Below are 18,481 nucleotides of genomic sequence, written 5' to 3'. Positions count from 1 at the left end.
ATTCATTTGGAACATCTCGATGAGCAGCGTCGAGATGCGGCCATAACCAACGAAGCTCATAAGAAGAGCGTAAAAACTCAATACAATAAAGTTATCCATTCTAGGATTTTTTTCTAAAGGTGACCTTGTCCTGGTCTACAACCAAGACAAGGATTCCTTGGGGGCATGCATATTTAAATCTATGTGGTATGGTCCCTTCATTACCAGAAAAGGTTTGAAAAAGGGAGCTTATGAGTTGATTGATTTCGAGGGAAACAAGTTAGCGGAGCCGAGAAATGGGCTCTATCTTAAGAAGTAATTTAATTAAGCTTTAGCCTAACATCAACTTGATTGTATATATTGTATTTTTGTGCATATCTATGTATCCGTTTTTAGTGATGTTGATATTTTTTATCGGCTTTGGCAGGTATTGATGGACGATTTTATATATCTAGTGTTTGCTGATCGTGCCAGTAGACACACTTGGATGTTAGGATATTCCGACACATAGGAAATAGTTAAGTATAACTTGGTCTAGTGTATAGTTAGGTAAAGTTTGTTTCTTTACTATGTACATTTGCAACTTAAAATCTGACGGTCACAATATGTTCTAGACATGAAGTGATCCAACGGTTCATTCTCTCCTTGGTATTACCGACACTTGATCCATGGCTTAACACCCGATTGGTCCATGATATCTATTTAAATAGCATGGAGGATCATTTGTAGGTAGACCATTCATGAGAGAAGCCTATGTAAACTTTCTTTCTTGTATTAATAAATTTCCTGAAGTGGTCGCATTGGCTCAAGCGGTGGAATTTTTCACTCTTTGAGGGTTTTAACCACATCAAGGATACTGGTGTATTAATATGTGATCTGTTTGTGAGAGGTGTCCTTTGGTGTTCTATCTGAGGAACTTACCCTGTAAATTCCTACATCGAAACCTTGCTTCCATGGCTTGGGTGATTTATTATCCATCTGGCAAGTTGTTGGTTTCAAGAGGCATATGTATCAGTCCCACTTCAAATAATATCGTCGAATATATTGTTGTTATTAATTTACTATCTGAGGAAAGATCTCTTGATATTGATTCATTAGTAGATTATTTGGATTCACAACTGGTGGTATCTCAACTGAATAACATCTATCGTGTGAGAGATCCTTATTTATATAGCCAATTTATGAGTTTGTTTATTACAAAGATCATTTGTTTATATCAAATTTGTTCATATTCCACGATCATAAAATTCATTAGCAGATTCTATCGCTAATCAAGAATTATATTGGCATATAAATCATTCATCATATTAAAACATAAAAAATAATCGAAGTATCATCTGTATATATCATCATCATGATAAACCGTCTGTACATAGATAGCGTTTTGTGTCCAAAATAATATACAAAATCGGGACAAAATGTCCTACAAAATTAGGGCTTATTCCCATCATGTCTAATAAAAAAGGATCTGATCATCTATCTAATGATCCTGTTCAGGATGAGCGGCAAGAAAGAAAACGATGGCATTTTCCACCCGCTAAAATAGGCTCACCCAGTCCCGTGGTACTCCCAACACGCATCGTTGCATCTCCTCTGGTAGGTCCTCTATAGCCACCATAGGTACTTGGTGAGTTAACCTCACCAAGTTTCTCTGAACTGCATGGAGGGTCCTCTTAGCCTCTACTACGGCTCCTTCAATGTCTCTTGTACAATGCCTGTGTCGAGGAAGACCATCAGGTCTCACTGGTCCAACATCTGTGTCATGATCAATAATTTTGTAAGTATTTTGTCTCGTTAAAAAGATTTTTTATTCATTTATACTTAAAATCCAAAAAATCTTATAATTCAAAAATTAAAAATCATTTGTACCTATGGCGCCCCATGCTACATCTGGTGGAAACACCAGATCTGGATCTCCTCAGAAATCCATTCCAAAATAAGGTTAGTCTTTGACTGAAATGACTTGTGGTTCCCACCAAAGGAAAAACTCATCACCAAATGTAGTCCTAGGGACCTCACCGCCCCTCTAGTCATTTAAGTCAGCCCACCTACCCATCCTTGGATCTCTTAGGCTGCTAATGGTGGATAATACCTTGGGAAGAAGCCTAAGTACTCTCTCAAAGAATAAGGAACACGAGATGGTTTCCTATCCAAAGTTCTTTGTCTCACCCTTTTCGATATCAGTAAATTGTTTTTTCATATTGGCTAGCAGAGGTGTGCACCAATTGAAGAATGTAGTGATAAAATCCACTACAAGACTCATTGAAACACATGAAGCATGATGTACAGAAGCATAACCATTTACCTTGGTTATCGTAAAAAGAAGGATTCTCAGTGATAGACTCTCTACATTCTTGATTGGAATTTGGGTTCCAATCTTCTCGGTGTTTCCAGGAGAGTATATGCAGACGTAGTCTTCTACACTAAGACTAGCTATTGTCCTTCCTGTTGAGTGGACCCTCTCTCCCCTCCTGGAAAGACCTATAATGAAATAGATATTCTTTATTTCAATCCTTAGGGATGTCTGATCACTAACAAAAGCATCTTCTTCTGCACTCCAGTAGTGGATTAACATCTCAAGCAACCTCGTATTTTCCTTCATATTCGGCATTTTGAAAATTTTTAACAATCCACATCCTCGTAAGGAATCTAATGCATTTTGATCCTCCATTAGTTAATTATCAATTGCACAATGTTCTCTTTCATGCCAAGTAATCGACATCCTGCAAAAAACGATGTTTTGAAGCATTAAAATCGTGTTTTTCAAATTTTAATTCACGCACGCGCAGGTTTTTTATTAATATAGTCGCGTATAGGGATTTCCTATACATGAATCACATGTATCCAACCTACATGTACTCAGAGAAAAAATTTTAAAAATAATTTCTCATGGTCAAATTTGTGACAAAACATCTAAAAAGCATTTAAAACTTGTTAAAAGTTCAATTAGAAGGTTACCTGGAAGATTGGAGGTAGTTTGAACGGATGAATTTGATGGAGGAAGCTTGCTTGGCTTTTTCTCCATAGCTCCTTCAACCAATTGCTCAAAACACAAATGAGAAGTTGTGAGCCAAAAAGTCCTTATATAGGTTGACATGTGAAAATTTCTTTTTCTAAAGTCTATTTTTATTTTTCTAGACTTTTTGACCTTTCTACTTGGAGTGTTGGGATGGGTTGTTTTTACAGGATACTTTGGAGATTTTTTGAGAAATTGCTTCGGTTCCATGACTGCAAACCCATCATGGTAGGTATCATTTTCTTACTGGCATATAGGTTAGGAAATATCACTTTCCGTTGCATTTTTCATACTAGCCTCCATACTGCGATATTTTTTCCATACGGTCAACCCCATCATGTCTTGGTTCTAAAACCATTTCCACTCGCCGACTTGTAAAATCATGATATGATGGTAGAGCCAACCTTTATGTGGGAATCTTAGTTAGATCCTCACTAGTATATGTTGCCCATGTTGCTATATTGCATAAGCTTGGGAGTCCTATTTATTCCTGCAAAGACTTGTGCATTGAAGACTCATTCTCTTTCTTCTTCGCTATTTATTTGGCTTTATACCCTAGAGGCTCCTCTGTGTTGAGTTGTATTGTTGCATTGCATGTTGACCATTTGTACCTTTTGGCCTTAAGACGGCTTCACTTGGATTCATGTTGAAGCCACCTTTTGACCATGTCTTCTACAAAATCAACCTTGCAATCACTTAGCCTCTACAACTTGATACCCTTTTACCCATGGAATGAAAATTCCTTTGAGTGTCATAGAACAGTTTTGTCACCTTGCACTGAGCATAGGAATGTTCCCCTCCCAGGAACTAGCGTATCTATATTTGGACACTCATTCTTTCCATTGTACTATAGAATTCTTTCATTCCTTTTCAGGCTTAATGAATATGAAAAAGACAAAAAAATATATATATCCCAAAAAGAGTGGGAACGAGACATTATTTCCATAATTGATGTCAGCTAGAGTCATTTGTGTCTCCCTTGAACATAGCACTCAATAAATAAGTCTTTCCTCCATTGGGATGGGCTTTAGTTTGACTTAGGAGATCCTTAACCTTGTTATTAAGTGAGTACTCCTCCGATTGGTTATCTCTTCTAATCATATGGATAGTTTTCTTATGCCTCCTGCATGACAAACTTATACAAAGTTAGCATATGCTGCCATGTAGTCACATTTGATTCGTGTTTTTTTTTCAAGCAAAATAAACCTGAGTCGACCTTTCTGCAGTGTTACTTGACCTATTTTCCAGTCAGTCATCCCTGGTTATCAGAGTCATGTTCATTATCACATCAGCTATTTGGTCCTTTGCTCATGCTTGTTTGAGAAGGACTCCATTGACTTCTTGCTGGTAGGTCTTACTCTTATTGACCACGACAAATTGCTCTGAGAGAAGATCTAGAGCCACACCCTGGCCCTATTTTCATTATTGATAGGTCACCTTGTGCTTAGCATCGATTAGTATCATGGGTCTTTGACTGGCTGGTTTCCCTTATGTTCGATGTTAGCTTTCATTATCACACATTGTGATTCGTGCAGTACCTTGGTTTCCATTTGACCTTATTGGTGGATTCCTCACCTCTGTGTCAGCTTTAATTATTGGTTGGTTCAGAGGGTTTCTATTGTGCACTAGCTACATCTTGTGTACATCAGAAATGTGCTTCGGTTGGGTTACTACATCTTTATTCATCTGATTCCTTCCACATTATTGGCCTACGGGTTACACTCACATTGGATTTATGAACGATGCCTTAATGCCTTCCTTTAAGAGGATATTTTCCCATCGAGTTCAACTCATTACTTTGGGAACAAGATCTAGAGTCCATTTGGAAGTACCTTAGGGTTTGCAGTCATCAGTGGAAAACTCCTTCGCTATCGACAGTGGGAAAAAATTATTGTCTCCTGATTGATATATTGTTCCAATTGTTCAACTACAGCTCATTTATTTTCACTTGTTAGATTGTACTGGGTACCTTGACTCTCATCATCATTATCAATGAGTAGTCTCGCGTTTGTTAATGGTATACATCAATGACCGGTAATCAAACGATTTCTCACATGGTCGACTTCAGCTCATTTATTCCCATTGTGTATAAATGTACCACGGTGGTTGATGAAGACCTCAGGTTTGCATCAAGATTTCTTGGTTCACTTCTCAGTTGCTCCTGTTTCTACTAGTTGACACCATCCACCTTATATGTTTCAATTCATTACAGTTACATCCTATATGTTGGCACTCGAGTTGCAGTGTAGTACCATTTGTTCTACCATTTGACTTGGCACCTTTTGGATCATCTTTATGACTTCATTGATCATCTTTCTACTTCAGCATCATTGATCAGTTTTGTATATGTGATATTGATACATGTACTTATATGTATTTGATCAGATGATCCACTATGTATTTTCAGTTCCTTTATACTTGTATGCATATTGTATCTACTTTTGTACTTTACATGTAGACATGATTTATTATCTTTGAGCATGGGTATGCCTGCCTCAGACAACAGGTTCTTTCTGATCTCTTTCACTCATTTGGCAAGCTAAATTATGGTGAACTCCTCTCAGGTCTCGGCATGATTCCTTCTATACACTTAATACATTTTGGCCATCATGTACCCCTTCTGACCTCATATATTAGGGGGCATCTGTTATAGCACCATTTACCACTGTTGGTAGATTTAATGCTCTGGTTATGGCCTAGGGCAACCCTTCCTTTCGAGACTTCATCCAAAATTTAAAAAACAGTGTTTTACATCCCATACGCTACTTTTCCCTATGTTAAAAGTGTTTACACGTAGGTCAATATATGCCCAACCTGTGTACATGTGTTAAAACACTAAAAAATAAATAATCTCCTTAAATTTGGGTGGAGTTTATGGGTTTTACCTGTTACTCACCTACTATAGCTCGTGGCCCAAATGTTTCTCAATTGAAAAACTAATTTGGAGAAGTATAAATAAACCTACATGGGAAAGCCTAAGGGGAGAAGAGATGAGATATTGATATTATAGTTGATTATATTCCTGATCGAGTTTGAAGAAATCCCTATGCCTCCTGCACTCCCAAGTTATAGGAAACCTTTGTTTCCTCTTTTGAGATGTCCCTCATCCCTCGTATGACATCCTTGTGTGTATCGATGGAGGAAGATTGTTGAGGCCGAGGCAGGATGGATACTGAGGAAGGTTCCGCTTGGAGCTGGAGGAAGACTCAGATTGTATTTTACCATATTTCATTTAGCTTACATCAATAAAGAAATGTTTTTTTATTCCCGATCTTTATTGTGTTTATGAATTAATCCTTGTTATGATTTTCTTATAAATCTTAAGTTAATTCTCAATTACTCATTTGCTTATATGATCTAACAAATATATCATGAACATGCTTTCTATTACTGTTGTTGTATATGCTTTGCTTGGATAAGTTATAGGTTCTAAAGGCATCGAAAGGAGCAGAGGGTTTGGACCCTACGGGATCGACCTTGAATGTAGGACCTCCGGGTAATACCACTTTTTCCTACTTCAGTAGCTTAAGAATTTATACTGTTTGTCTGCACATTTCTTTATGTTGAATTCCCTCTGCTCTGTTGGGATTTTCAACCCAAGACCCTAGGGTGCTTCCACCCGCTACACTATTCTATATGTAGTTCAAATTATTCAAGTATCTTCTAGTGACCTTCTTGAATCATGCCTTCTTTCTCATTTTCAATATGTAATATGACCCCAATTATCAAATTTACAATCCTTCTACAATTATAGAATTAATTTTCTAATTTTGTATCATCCATGTCTAGGGAGTTTTCAATCTTCTTGAAAATTTACTATTTTAGGATTTTGGTAGTCTCTTCATCTAAGATCCTTGTTTCTTCTATACTTTTCCAATGTTTTTTTTTCCTTTCAATCTCTTCACTTATTCTATGGTATTTTTTGTATAGTTCCATAATTTTCCTGCTTCTTCATATTCATTTTTAATTATTTCTCCCTTAAATCATCCCTTTTCCAATTCCCTATTGGAAGCATTAACAATACTGGGGGGGTGAATCAGTATTGTGCCCTATGATCAAATTATACCATTTTTTTCCTTTTCTTACACAATAAATCAATCATCAATGTTTAGCACCACCACACAATATATAAGTAGCTCATAACATAACCACAATCATATAATCAACATATCTAAGTAAATAACCATGAGAACATCAAAACATATAAACATAGGAGCAAGCATGAGTAACATAGAACATAAGAGAACACATGATATAAGGTGGAAACCTAAAGGGTAAAATAAACCATGGACTCTTAGCATTTGTCTTCATCTTTCTATTAATCTTCAAATCTTCTTTTACATAAGATCAGTGGCCACCTCTAGTGTGCAAGCCACAACTTTCCAATCTCATGATCTACTGCTCGTTCTAGGCCATTACATATATGAACTTTGCAGGCCACCACTAGTTGGAAGCCACCACTCCCATGATGTTTTCAAGCCTCCATGTGTTATATGCCCCAACACCCAAGTATTTATAGCCATCACTAGACAGAACCCACAACTCCCGAGTTCTCAAGCCTCTACTTGAAGGATGTCGCTACACCCTGTCACAACAAACCACTACTTGCCTTACTAAAATTACCAACCTTCAAGCTCTTTTTTGGACCATGCTTCGAAATGTTTTATACTATATCCACTACTATCTGCAATCAATCATTTGTGAGCCACATTTCATCCATTTTCATACTAGACTCACAACATCCTTTGTGCCCAGACAACTGAATACAAACTAATCAATCTCTATAATACAAATTCAATCAACACATCAACAATACATCTGCAATAATAAGCTAGAAGCTATTACATATGCAATAAAATCTATCAATAACACATGATATATGATTTGAAACAATACTTATTTTGATAACTCATTGCTTTTCACTTCTCAATTTCTCTATCACCTGCAACATAAACATATCAAAACTATGAACTTTGATCCAAAGTCCCTACAATAGTAGCGTTAGGCCCCTATACTACTAGTGTAACCCCTTATTGTTATTAGTACAACCCACTTATTATATTGATATACCCATGTAGTGCCCATATTGTTACTATTGTGCCACATAGAAGCCCACTATTGTTATTATTGTGCCCTTATATTATTATTGTTATGTCAGCTCTGATTATGTTATGACCCCTTAGACTCCTATATATAGAAAGGAGGTATTTTCATTTGTATCATCCAAGAATTTTTCATTTTTGTAATGTAAAGGAGGTTTCCCCCTCGAAGAGGCTGAATTCTAAGGCGTTCAACTATCTTTTCTATCTTTTTGTGAGCTAGTTTCATAACATTTGGTATCAGAGCTAAAAAAATTGTTGCTTTTAGTGCAAGTGACACTTGTTGCACTTGGTCTCATAATTTTGATATATCATATTGCATTAAAATGACACCAATTCCATTTCCTGAAGCATCACATTCCACAATAAAGGTTTTTGTGAAGTCCGGTGGATTCTAGGGTTTTGCTGCTCCAAACAAGTCATCGTGGAATTTTCGCTATAACTTTTTTTCTGTGACATTTCAAAAGCTAAAAAAAAACCCATTTGAGAAGAGATCTCACTGCACCTCAGGTCCGAATTTTAGAGCTTTTCGCACTATATTTGCAGAGATATGATCTGCGGAAGTTGGTCTTTTTGTAGACTCCTGAATTACACTCCAAACAGGTGACTTGGGGAAAATTGTCATAACTTTCTCTCTAAACATTGGATTGAAATTTCATAAGAAGGTACAAAAAGAGGATGGACTTTAGTTTCTTGTATATATTTTTTAGAGCCAAAGGTCGAAATAGTGACACGTGGAACTTCATACAAGTTCTCTCTTCTGGAAAGGTTTATAATCAGGTCATCTTGGGAGATTGTGCATAACTCTTTCTTGGAGAATCTAATTTGGATCAGACTGGTGGCATTGGAAAGAGGATGCAGAGGGCTACTATAGGTCGCAATTTTAGAACTTAAAGATCTGAAAGTACAGAGTTACAGTCGTTTCAAGATCGAGCTCCTAAAATCAAGAAAAATCAAGATGAGGAAATTTGATGGCAAGGATCCGGTAAATTGGATACTTCAGATGGAGCAATATTTTGATCTACATGGTGTACCACTGTTACAAAAGGTATGTATTGCATCTTCATATTTAGAACCGGATCAATTTTTATGGTATGAAGGGCTTTGTTCTCGTAAACAACTTGTTACGTGGTCAATTTTCACAGAGGAAATGATAGCACATTATGAGCATACAAAGAGCAACACCTTCTTTAGCTCAACACCACAACAATTGGAAAGAGTAAAAGGGCTTTGTGACATAGTGGAAAGTAAAATTATGGAAACCAGGAAGCATACCCCTCACAACTATAAATATGGAAGTGTTGTTTCTCCCAGCCTTCCACAACCTACAAGGGTTACACCACAACAATTGGAAGAGAAAAGATAAAAAGGGCTTTGTTACAATTGTGATAGAAAATGCACTAAAGGTCATAAGTGTGTTGAGAAGAAATTATTTTACATAAAATATGAACAGGAGGAAGAAAAGGATCAAGAAACGTCAAAAGAAGAGGATATACGCCAGGACCCCACCCCAGAGAAAGAAGAAATGAATCAGACCATATCTTGTAAAGCATTGGCAAGAATTACCACTCCTCAAACTCTCAAGATAGAAGGACATATCAAGAAGAAAAAGGTGCAAGAAGTGAAAGATCACATCGATAAAGAAGAAATGAATCCAACCATATCTTGTAATTCATTGGTCGAAATTACCACTCCTCAAACTATCAAGATAGAAGGACATATAAAGAAGAAAAATGTTCAAGAAGTGAAAGATCACATCGAGCATCAAGAAATGAATCCGACTATATCTTGTAGAGGATTGGAAGAAATTACCACTCCTCAAACTCTAGAGATAGAAGGACATATCAAGAAGAAAAAGGTTCAAGCAGAGAAAGATCACATCGAGCATCAACAACAAGTTCTCCAACTTTTAAAGGATAATGCCAGTTCGGTACAAAATCAAACGAAACAACGGGTAGATCAACATCGTAGTGAAAAATATTTTGATGTAGGTGATTGGTTATTTTTACTGCTACATCTCAAGCAAGCTATTTATGAGAAGGAAATGTTGGCAATACTACATGCACTTAAAAAATGGTGACCTTACCAAATGGGAAGAATCTTCAAGGATGAGGATGAGGATGTGGAAGCATTGTTTTGTGCTATTTCTATTATCCAACCAGATTGGATAAACGAAGCAAGGGATGAATGGAATAAGGATGAAGAAGTATGGCCACCTATTCAAAAGCTGCAAAAGATCCCAATTCAAACAATATTGCCAGAAATTGAAGAGGAAGGAAAAATCATATTGGAACCTGGAGCAGTCACAGAAACAAGAACCTGATAGCTATGAAATCGATCAATTTCAGAGTATCTCATCAAGTGGAAGAACTTACCCGCTGAAGATTCCACATAGGAGGACAAGAATTTTATACAAAAGCATCAAGAACTACTCAAGCGTTGAGGACAATGCTTTTTGAAGGAGAGGGGAATGTTAGGCCCCTATACTACTAGTGTAACCCCTTATTGTTATTAGTACAACCCACTTATTATATTGATGTACCCATGTAGTGCTCATATTGTTACTATTGTGCCACATAGAAGCCCACTATTGTTATTATTGTGCCCTTACATTATTATTGTTATGTCGTCTCTGATTATGTTATGACCCCTTAGACTCCTATATATAGAAAGGAGGTCCTTTCATTTGTATCATCCAAGAATTGTTCATTTGTGTAATGTAAAGGAGGTTGCCCCCTCAAAGAGGCTGAATTCTAAGGCGTTCAACTATCTTTTCTATCTTTTTGTGAGCTGGTTTCATAACAAGTAGTTACAACAATACTCTTATCTCCATGACAAAATCAACATAATATTAACACCAACATTCAAACTCTGATGAACTACTCTCCTCAATCACTCTCAACATGTGTGCAATGTTTCTCCAAATCTAATCTCTGATTTTCTTTTTTTTTTGTAAGCTGGGGTGGTTCTCTTTCTATTACTCATATAAAATCAGAGCAGTACATGTCATCAAAAAATAATAACTCGCCCTCTTGGGGAAACCGAGTATTTAGCCATCTCAAGTTTTTTATGGCAGACCAAAAGTAAAAAGTCCAAAGTCTAAAAATCTCAGCAAGATAAACTAAACAATCCTGAGAGTTCCTGATTCTACTAATTTGCATATAACATTTTTCTTCATCTGAAGCATTCAAAAAACTACAATTAACTATACTATGTAGACTCATTCTCAGGATTATACATAACTTTCCTCATTCGTCTTCAGCTCCAGGTTGCTGGTTAGCTTCTCCATCTGTGCCCCGTTGTTCTCCCTTCAGCATTTGATGTAATTCATCCAGCTTCTTTTCCTGCTTCTCTAATGAAATGTGTATGAAACTCAGTTCCTTTCTCAAATCCGGGCCTCCCTGAGCTATTTCCACCATTTCAATCGCAACTTGTTCAAGAGCCTTCGCTAATAGCCATTTCATAACCCAGTAAATATGGAGAGATTGTTTAAACAGAGACATCCTCCCTCTGGTATTTCCGGGATCATGCAGCAGGAATTCCCAATCCTCCATTTCAAAGTCGGATTGGCCCTGCAGAGCTTCCTCCTCCAAGTTCTGTATAATGCGTCTGAGGTTTGGGTTAGTGTTTTGCTGGTAGGCTCTCTCAGCCTGGCGGATGCTGCTCTCTACCGACCCTCTGGCTTTTTTTGCTGGCCTCGCTTCCTTCTCTGTCTTTCCTGCTCTACCCCCTTCGCTTCTGCTCTGACCCCAGCCTCTCCTACCGCCCACAACCTTCCTATTACCCGTTCCCCTGCCACCCCGTCCTCCGCTACCCGTTCCTCTGTTGCCCATTCCCCTGCCATACCGCCTGACCCATTCAACTGGTATTGTTGGCTGATCCCCCGCCATCTGAGCGTCAACCGAGCCTCATGTGCCTATGCCTTTTGCTGTGTAATCTATGTTCCTTTCCTGCTGAGGGACTTCATTTTCCGAGTCGTCGGCAATCTCAAAGATCTTTGCCGGCCCTTCCTCCTTTGCAATCATCTTACCCTTTCTGTCTCTGATTCTTTCATCAGCTAGCATCTGCTCTTCCGTCGCCCTGGATTTCATTCTGGTTTCCATGTCGGCTCTGATGCTACCACGGGGAATATGCCATAGCAATATAGTAACTCTCCTGTATTTCAAACTCTGCGATGTTCTGATCTCGTTTCGCTGGATTTCAAACCCACTGAATTGTTGTCTTACCTTAACACTTTGAATACTTATTCTCGTTCTGATTTCGGGGTGAGTTTCTATATTGGCATTGTACCATCGCCATTTATTTTCCCTGTTGTTACCTTTCCTATCCATCATACTTGGATTTCTTATTCTGCTCTGAAGCTCTGACAAGCCGTTCGACCACCCTCTCCGATCGTGCTACTTAATTATTGTGCGGTAGTGCTGATTCGGTAATACCGTTCGCACGGGCCACCGAGGTGAAGCCCTCTGCATTTTCATCATTCCATTCCTCTTACAATACTTACCTACATTTATTATATGGGATCTCCCATCCCAGTCATCAATCCAATTGATTGCCCCTAGAATTTTCGTTCGTGGTTTGATCATGGTCATCATTTATTATGTTTTCCAAGTCCGCCCAATCTCTTTTGTTTTGCACCGCTGTCCATTGGCTGTCCACCAAGCTACCCTGACCATTGCAGCCCCAGTTCGCCAGGTAATCGGCCGCACGATTCCCGTTTCTTCTGACGTGGTAGAGTATTTTGTAATCCAATCGTTTTAGCAGTTCTGCTATCTCCTGGACAATTCCGGCAGTTCTCCAACTGCTGGTAGTTTGTTCCCAGTTTTTGCCGTTATTTAGTTTTTTCATAATTTCAATCGCCATCTGCGAATCGCCTACAATTTCCACGTTTGTGTATCCATTTCTGATTGCGATCCTTAACCCCTGATGAATCGCCCAGAGTTCGGCTTCGTTATTCGTCATCTCCCCGCCCCATTCAGCATAAATCCATCTGACCTTCTTCTTGTAATCGCGGAAAATTCCTCCGAATCCGGCGTTGCCCGGATTCCCCTTTGATGCACCATCGAAGTTCAATTTGATAAAATTTTCCCTGGGATAACTGAATTTGTCTGAACTCTGAGTTCGCTCTCCATGCCTTTTTTCCTGCTTCTAATAAACCATTTCATAATTTAAACTTAAATTGTTTAAGATTACTCCCTCTGTTGGATCAGACTTCCAATCTTTCGCCTCCCATTTCTCCGATAGGATTGTTTCTCTCATGATATTAATCGCTCTTCTCCATACAATTTCCAGCTTCTTCATTTTGTCCTGGAATATCCGCCGGTTCCTTTCCTTCCATATCATCCATAACACAAATCCCGCAATAAGGTCCCAAGCTCTGCGAACCACTCTACACTGGTATTTTTCCTTATGCCATTGAAAGATTATTGCATTAATGTCCCCGGGAATTAGCTCAGTTTTACAGAATATCTTGCCTGTATCCCGCCATAATTTTCTGGTAAACATGCAATTAATAAGGAGGTGATCACATGTTTCCTCATCCTTTTTACAAAGACAACATCTAGAAGGACCGCTAAAACCTTTTTTTTGAATTCTGTCCCATGTCAGGATCTTATTCTTGGCTGCAAGCCATAAGAACAGGGATACTTTCGGCCACCAGTTGTTTTTCCAGATTGTCATCCATTCTTGATTCTCCTCATTTATAACTTGGAAGTCAGTTAAGTAGTATGCCTCTTTTACTGTGAAGGATCCTTTCGCCGAGTTTCCCCATCTCAGAATGTCTTTTCCTGTTCTAGCTTTTATCTTCCTGGAGTTCACCTCTTTCATGAAAGCTTCTTGCTGTTCTTGATTTAGCTCATTGTCCCATTCTTTTGGATCTATCCATTTCCTCCAGATTCCATCTAATTCATCTGCCTTCCAATAGTCTTTAACACATTTTCTATTTCTCCCTATTTTGTCCTGTAACTGTTGGACATTCTGTATTCTGTTCATCCTTTCCTTTTGCTGCCATCTCTCCTCCCAGAAGTTGGCTTCCTCACCTCCTCGAATTTCCCAAAACACATGTCTTTCAACTATATCTCTGTTCTGCCGGGCTAAATCCCAAATTGTTGACCCTTTTGGAGTTTCTTTCAATCTCAGAATGTCCTCAGTTGTATTCGGCATGTTGTATTTGTGTGTCCATATAGCTTTCCATAAGTCATTGCCTCCTCTTAACCAACGCCACCAGAGCTTTGCACCTAACACTCTGTTCAGCTTTTCTGGGTCCCTCAGGCCCAGACCTCCTCTTTCCTTTCTTTCTGTTAGGTGGTTCCAGGAAACTAAGGCCCATTTTTTACGTTGGGCTGTCCCTCCCCAAATAAATTTTCTCATGATTTCTCTAATCTTTGCACAAACTCCCGAAGGGGCTGCCATTATTGACAGTGGATAGATGGGAATGGCTTGTAAAACTGATTTTGCCAGTACTACCCTTCCTGCTATGTTCAAAGTTCTAAAGGCCCAATTCATCATTCTGTTTTTTAATTTATCCAACATCCCTTGCCAATTTTTCAACTTTTTGGAAGTAAAGTCCAGTAAATTCCCCAGATATTTCGTAGGTAGCTCTCCTTGTTTGAAGCCCAGCAATCTTGTAAGATGGATTCTGATTTGTTCCATAGTATTAAATATAAAAACACAGGACTTCTCTTTGTTAATTTCCAGACCCGAGGCTTCTGCAAATAAGTCTAAAATCCTCTTCAACTGTCTTATTTCTTTTACCGTTGGCTCCCCAAATAGCATGATATCATCAACGAATTGTTGATGAGTTATTGGCAGATTATTACCCCAAAGTCTCAATCCCTTAATGTTATTCGCTGCTCTTTCCTTCTTAATGTATCTACCCAGGCCCTCTGCTGCCAATATGAAAAGAAATGGGGATATCAGGTCACCTTGCCTAATGCCTCTAGAAGCATTGAAGGTTTTTGAAGGGGAGCCATTAACAAGGATCGAAAAATTCGGAGTTGAAATTAGACTGTGAATCCAGTTGATCCATCTCCTACAAAAACCAAAACTCTCTAGGACCTCTTCCAAGTATTTCCAGCTCAATCTATCATATGCCTTCGACAAATCTAATTTAATCATCATACCCTTCTGTTTTTTCATTTTTATAGAATGGATAACCTCATGTGTCACTACCAGCCCATCAAGGATTTGTCTTCCTTCAACGAAACCAGTTTGTTCAGTGGAGATTAACTTATCCAACATAGGCTTCAATCTTTTAGCTATTAAAGTAGTTATTATCTTGTAAATCACATTGCATAGTGCAATGGGTCTGAAACCCTTAGCATCCTCCAAATTTTCATTCTTAGGAATCAAAGCATAAAAGGTAGGGTTAATTGCAGGCCATACCTTTTGGTTCATCCAAGATTCTTCTATCAGGTCCATAATTTCTTCTATCAGGAAATGCCATCCCGCTTGGTAGAATTCAATCGTAAAACCATCAGGACCTGGAGCTGTACCCTTTTTCATGGATTTTACAATTTCATCTAACTCTTCCATATTGACTGCACACATCAATGCATTATTTTGATCCTCTGTAACTAGTCGTGGAATGGCTGAGCATATTTCTTTTATTGCTTCTGTTCTATCCACTAAGGGTTCCGCTACAATGTCTTTATGGTATTCTACCAGCACTTGCTCTATTCCTTCCTGGTCCACTATTCTTTCACCATTCTGGTTTTTAATGGACAATATCCTGTTTCTTTGCCTGTGTTGAACCATAGCCTGATGGAAAAATTTCGTGTTTCTTTCACCTTCCCTTAGCCATTTTATTCTTGATTTCTGTCTCCAGAGGATTTCTTCTTGTTTCCTCCTTTCCTCCAATCTCCCAAGAATTATCCCTTCTTCTTTAATGCTCTCCGTTGTCCTTCCTTCCTCTATAATTTTTTGTTGAAGAGCCTCCATCTCTCCTTCAAGTTTTTGTTTTTCCTCCATAATATTACCAAATTCTTCCTTGTTCCATTTTCTGATTTTTCCTTTTAGCTCTTTAAGTTTCAATTGGAAGGTATGCATTTTTCCATTACCCTTCACTGTGCTTTGCTTCCACCATTCTTCCATTTTCTTTATAAATTCCAGATTCCTTAACCAAAAGGATTCAAACCTAAAAGGTCTCCTTCCGAGATTCCGTTTAATATCCACCTCCAATCTGATGGGCCAGTGGTCCGAACCTAGAGAAGGCATGATCTTTGCTTCAACAAAAACATCCTTATTCATAATGCTTTCAGAAACCAGGAAGCGGTCAAGTCTCGACGCTATCTGATTCTTGCCCCCTCTTCTGTTATTCCAGGTGTAGATTCCATTAATAGTATGTATATCTACAAGTCTTAACTCATCTATTACATCATTGAAACTGTCCATGAATTGATCTGACTTTCTTATCCCTCCCTTTTTCTCCCCTAGGGATCAGATTAGGTTGAAATCACCTCCTATAATCCAAGCAGACTCTGAATAAATTCTGCGAATGGCTTTCATATTTTTTATAAAGTTTTCTTTCTCTCCTGGGGTATGTGGGCCATAAACCCCTGAGATGACTACCTTCTCTTCTGTTCCTACTATTCTACCAATGCCTGTAAGGATTCTGGTCATACTGGTCCAACCTTCTAGTATTATGTCATTTGGGTTCCACAAAATTGCGATTCCTCCCGCAGATCCAATAGCATCTTGCCCCATAACTTCGTATTGAAGCTTATTCTTGTTGATTATCTCTTCTAGCTGATTCACTGCAATTTTCGTTTCCTGGAGAATCATAATGCTTGGCTTGTCCTTTTTCAATTTCTCTTTCATATATCTCTGCTTCCCCTTACTGTTCAAACCCCTAATATTCCAGCTGATAAAAATCATTTAAAACTTTTGATAGGAGGGGAAGAATACCTCTGACAGAGGTATCACTTTACCTGAGTTTATCAACGTTTCTCCCACAGTCTGTATGGCTTCACTCAACATTTTCTGTCCTCTTTTCCTGCTGTTTTTGCCAGATCCGTCCATTCCCATCTGATCATTCTCTTGTCCGCTTGCTATGGTTATCTGTTTATCCATGTTCTCCCCTTTTTTTTCCTTGTACTTTTGAAATGCTTCTTTGTATAGTTGTTTCTGTTTCTCTGGTATGAATCTGCAATCCAGGTTTTTCCATTCCTGAATTAACTGTTTCATGATTTTTTCCTCCTCCACCTCATTTTCCGGCTAGGCTTCCATCTCCATCTGGGTTTGGTTTGTTACTATTTCTGACTCTCCTACAGTCCTCTCTTCAGCTTTTTTTCCTATATCTGTTTCTTTTCCTTTTATATCTTTAACTATTTCCATTGGCGTAATTCCGGGATCTTCATCATCCTCCATGTTCACTTCATATTCCTCGTTTTCACTTTGGAGAATTTGAAATTTGTTTTGACTCGCTGTGTTAAGGGGTTTTTCCTGTGTCTGAGTTTTAGAGCCATCTTTGCCTTGTTTCTTCCTGCTTGTAACCTGTTGAAAGCCCCTATCTTCCTCTTCCATTTTTCCTGATTCTCTTTGATATTCTTCTTGATTTCTATTTAACCCTTCCTCCTTATTCAATGGACATTGTCTGTATAAATGGCCGTATTCATGGCATTTTCGGCACCTGAATGGAATATGTTCATAGTCTATTGGTTGTTTCCAGATTTCATCATGATATTCCAGCTCAATCGATTCTGGAAGGGGCTCTGCTATGTTCATGTATACACACAGCCTTGAATATGATGTATATTTGCCTCACTTTGTTGCTTCTGCTATTTTGACAAAGCCCCCGATTGTTTTCCCAATCCCCTCAAGTATTTCAGGATCCGAAAATTCCACTGGCAATCCAAACAATCTAATCCAAATTGGAGCGGCTAGCATTTTTTCTTTCTCAGGGTTATATCGTTCTTCCCAGTATTTCATAAACAGACCCGCATTGTTCATAAAATACAGTCCTTCCTCAAAAACCCTATCCTTGTCCTCCAGATTCGCAAAGATGGTTGTAAAAAACCCTTTTGCTCCCAGCTTCAGACCTATATGTCCTTTTGGTCTCCACCTTTGATAGATCCACCTATACAATTCTTTCTCAGATGGCCAATACCCTACAAACTTGCAAATCAGTGCATGGTCCTTCATGTAGCAGTTATATTCCTCAAGTTTGTTGCCAGGAATGACATATTTGGGTTGTTTTTGTGCCCTAGGAAGGCATTTCCCACCCATCCTCTTTTGCCATAGGTTACCCATCACTGGTGCATAGTTTTCCTTCTGATTACGCTGCATTCCGCTTGCACTGGTTTCACCTGCTACAACATTTTTGTAGGAGGGGATCTCTCCCCTCCCCAGCCGGTTTTCCATTTCCTGCTCAGCTCTAATAATTTTTAAA

General features: G+C 38.5%; 1 protein-coding gene across 1 annotated transcript; it reads right to left on the bottom strand.

The window, feature by feature from the left end:
• Positions 1-12,633: 12,633 nt before the first annotated feature.
• LOC149209369 (uncharacterized) lies at positions 12,634-17,817 on the bottom strand. Its single transcript, XM_089398601.1, has 5 exons — positions 17,354-17,817; positions 17,022-17,236; positions 16,551-16,847; positions 13,378-16,460; positions 12,634-13,242 (listed from the first exon to the last, which is right to left on the bottom strand). The coding sequence occupies exons 1-5, from the start codon at positions 17,815-17,817 to the stop codon at positions 12,634-12,636; spliced, it is 4,668 nt and encodes a 1,555-aa protein (XP_089254727.1).
• Between the last annotated feature and the right edge of the window lie 664 nt (positions 17,818-18,481).

This window comes from Pinus tabuliformis, chromosome 1_2 (genome assembly GCF_031772625.1).
Source record: "Pinus tabuliformis cultivar Carrire ecotype Pingquan chromosome 1_2, CPIR1, whole genome shotgun sequence".
In the NCBI taxonomy this organism is placed as follows: domain Eukaryota; kingdom Viridiplantae; phylum Streptophyta; class Pinopsida; order Pinales; family Pinaceae; genus Pinus; species Pinus tabuliformis.
Note: the sequence above shows the minus strand (reverse complement) of the source record. Positions and strands in the feature narration are given on the sequence as shown.

Excerpts from the sequence above, each read along its gene's own strand:
- LOC149209369 (XM_089398601.1), bottom strand. The coding sequence starts at position 17,817 with ATGAACATAGCAGAGCCCCTTCCAGAATCGATTGAGCTGGAATATCAT. Across the intron at positions 16,848-17,021 it reads AGAAACGTTGATAAACTCAG|TGAATCAGCTAGAAGAGATA; the intron begins GTAAAGTGATAC and ends CGAAAATTGCAG. Across the intron at positions 13,243-13,377 it reads AAATGAAGAAGCTGGAAATT|AAGCAGGAAAAAAGGCATGG; the intron begins GTATGGAGAAGA and ends ATGGTTTATTAG.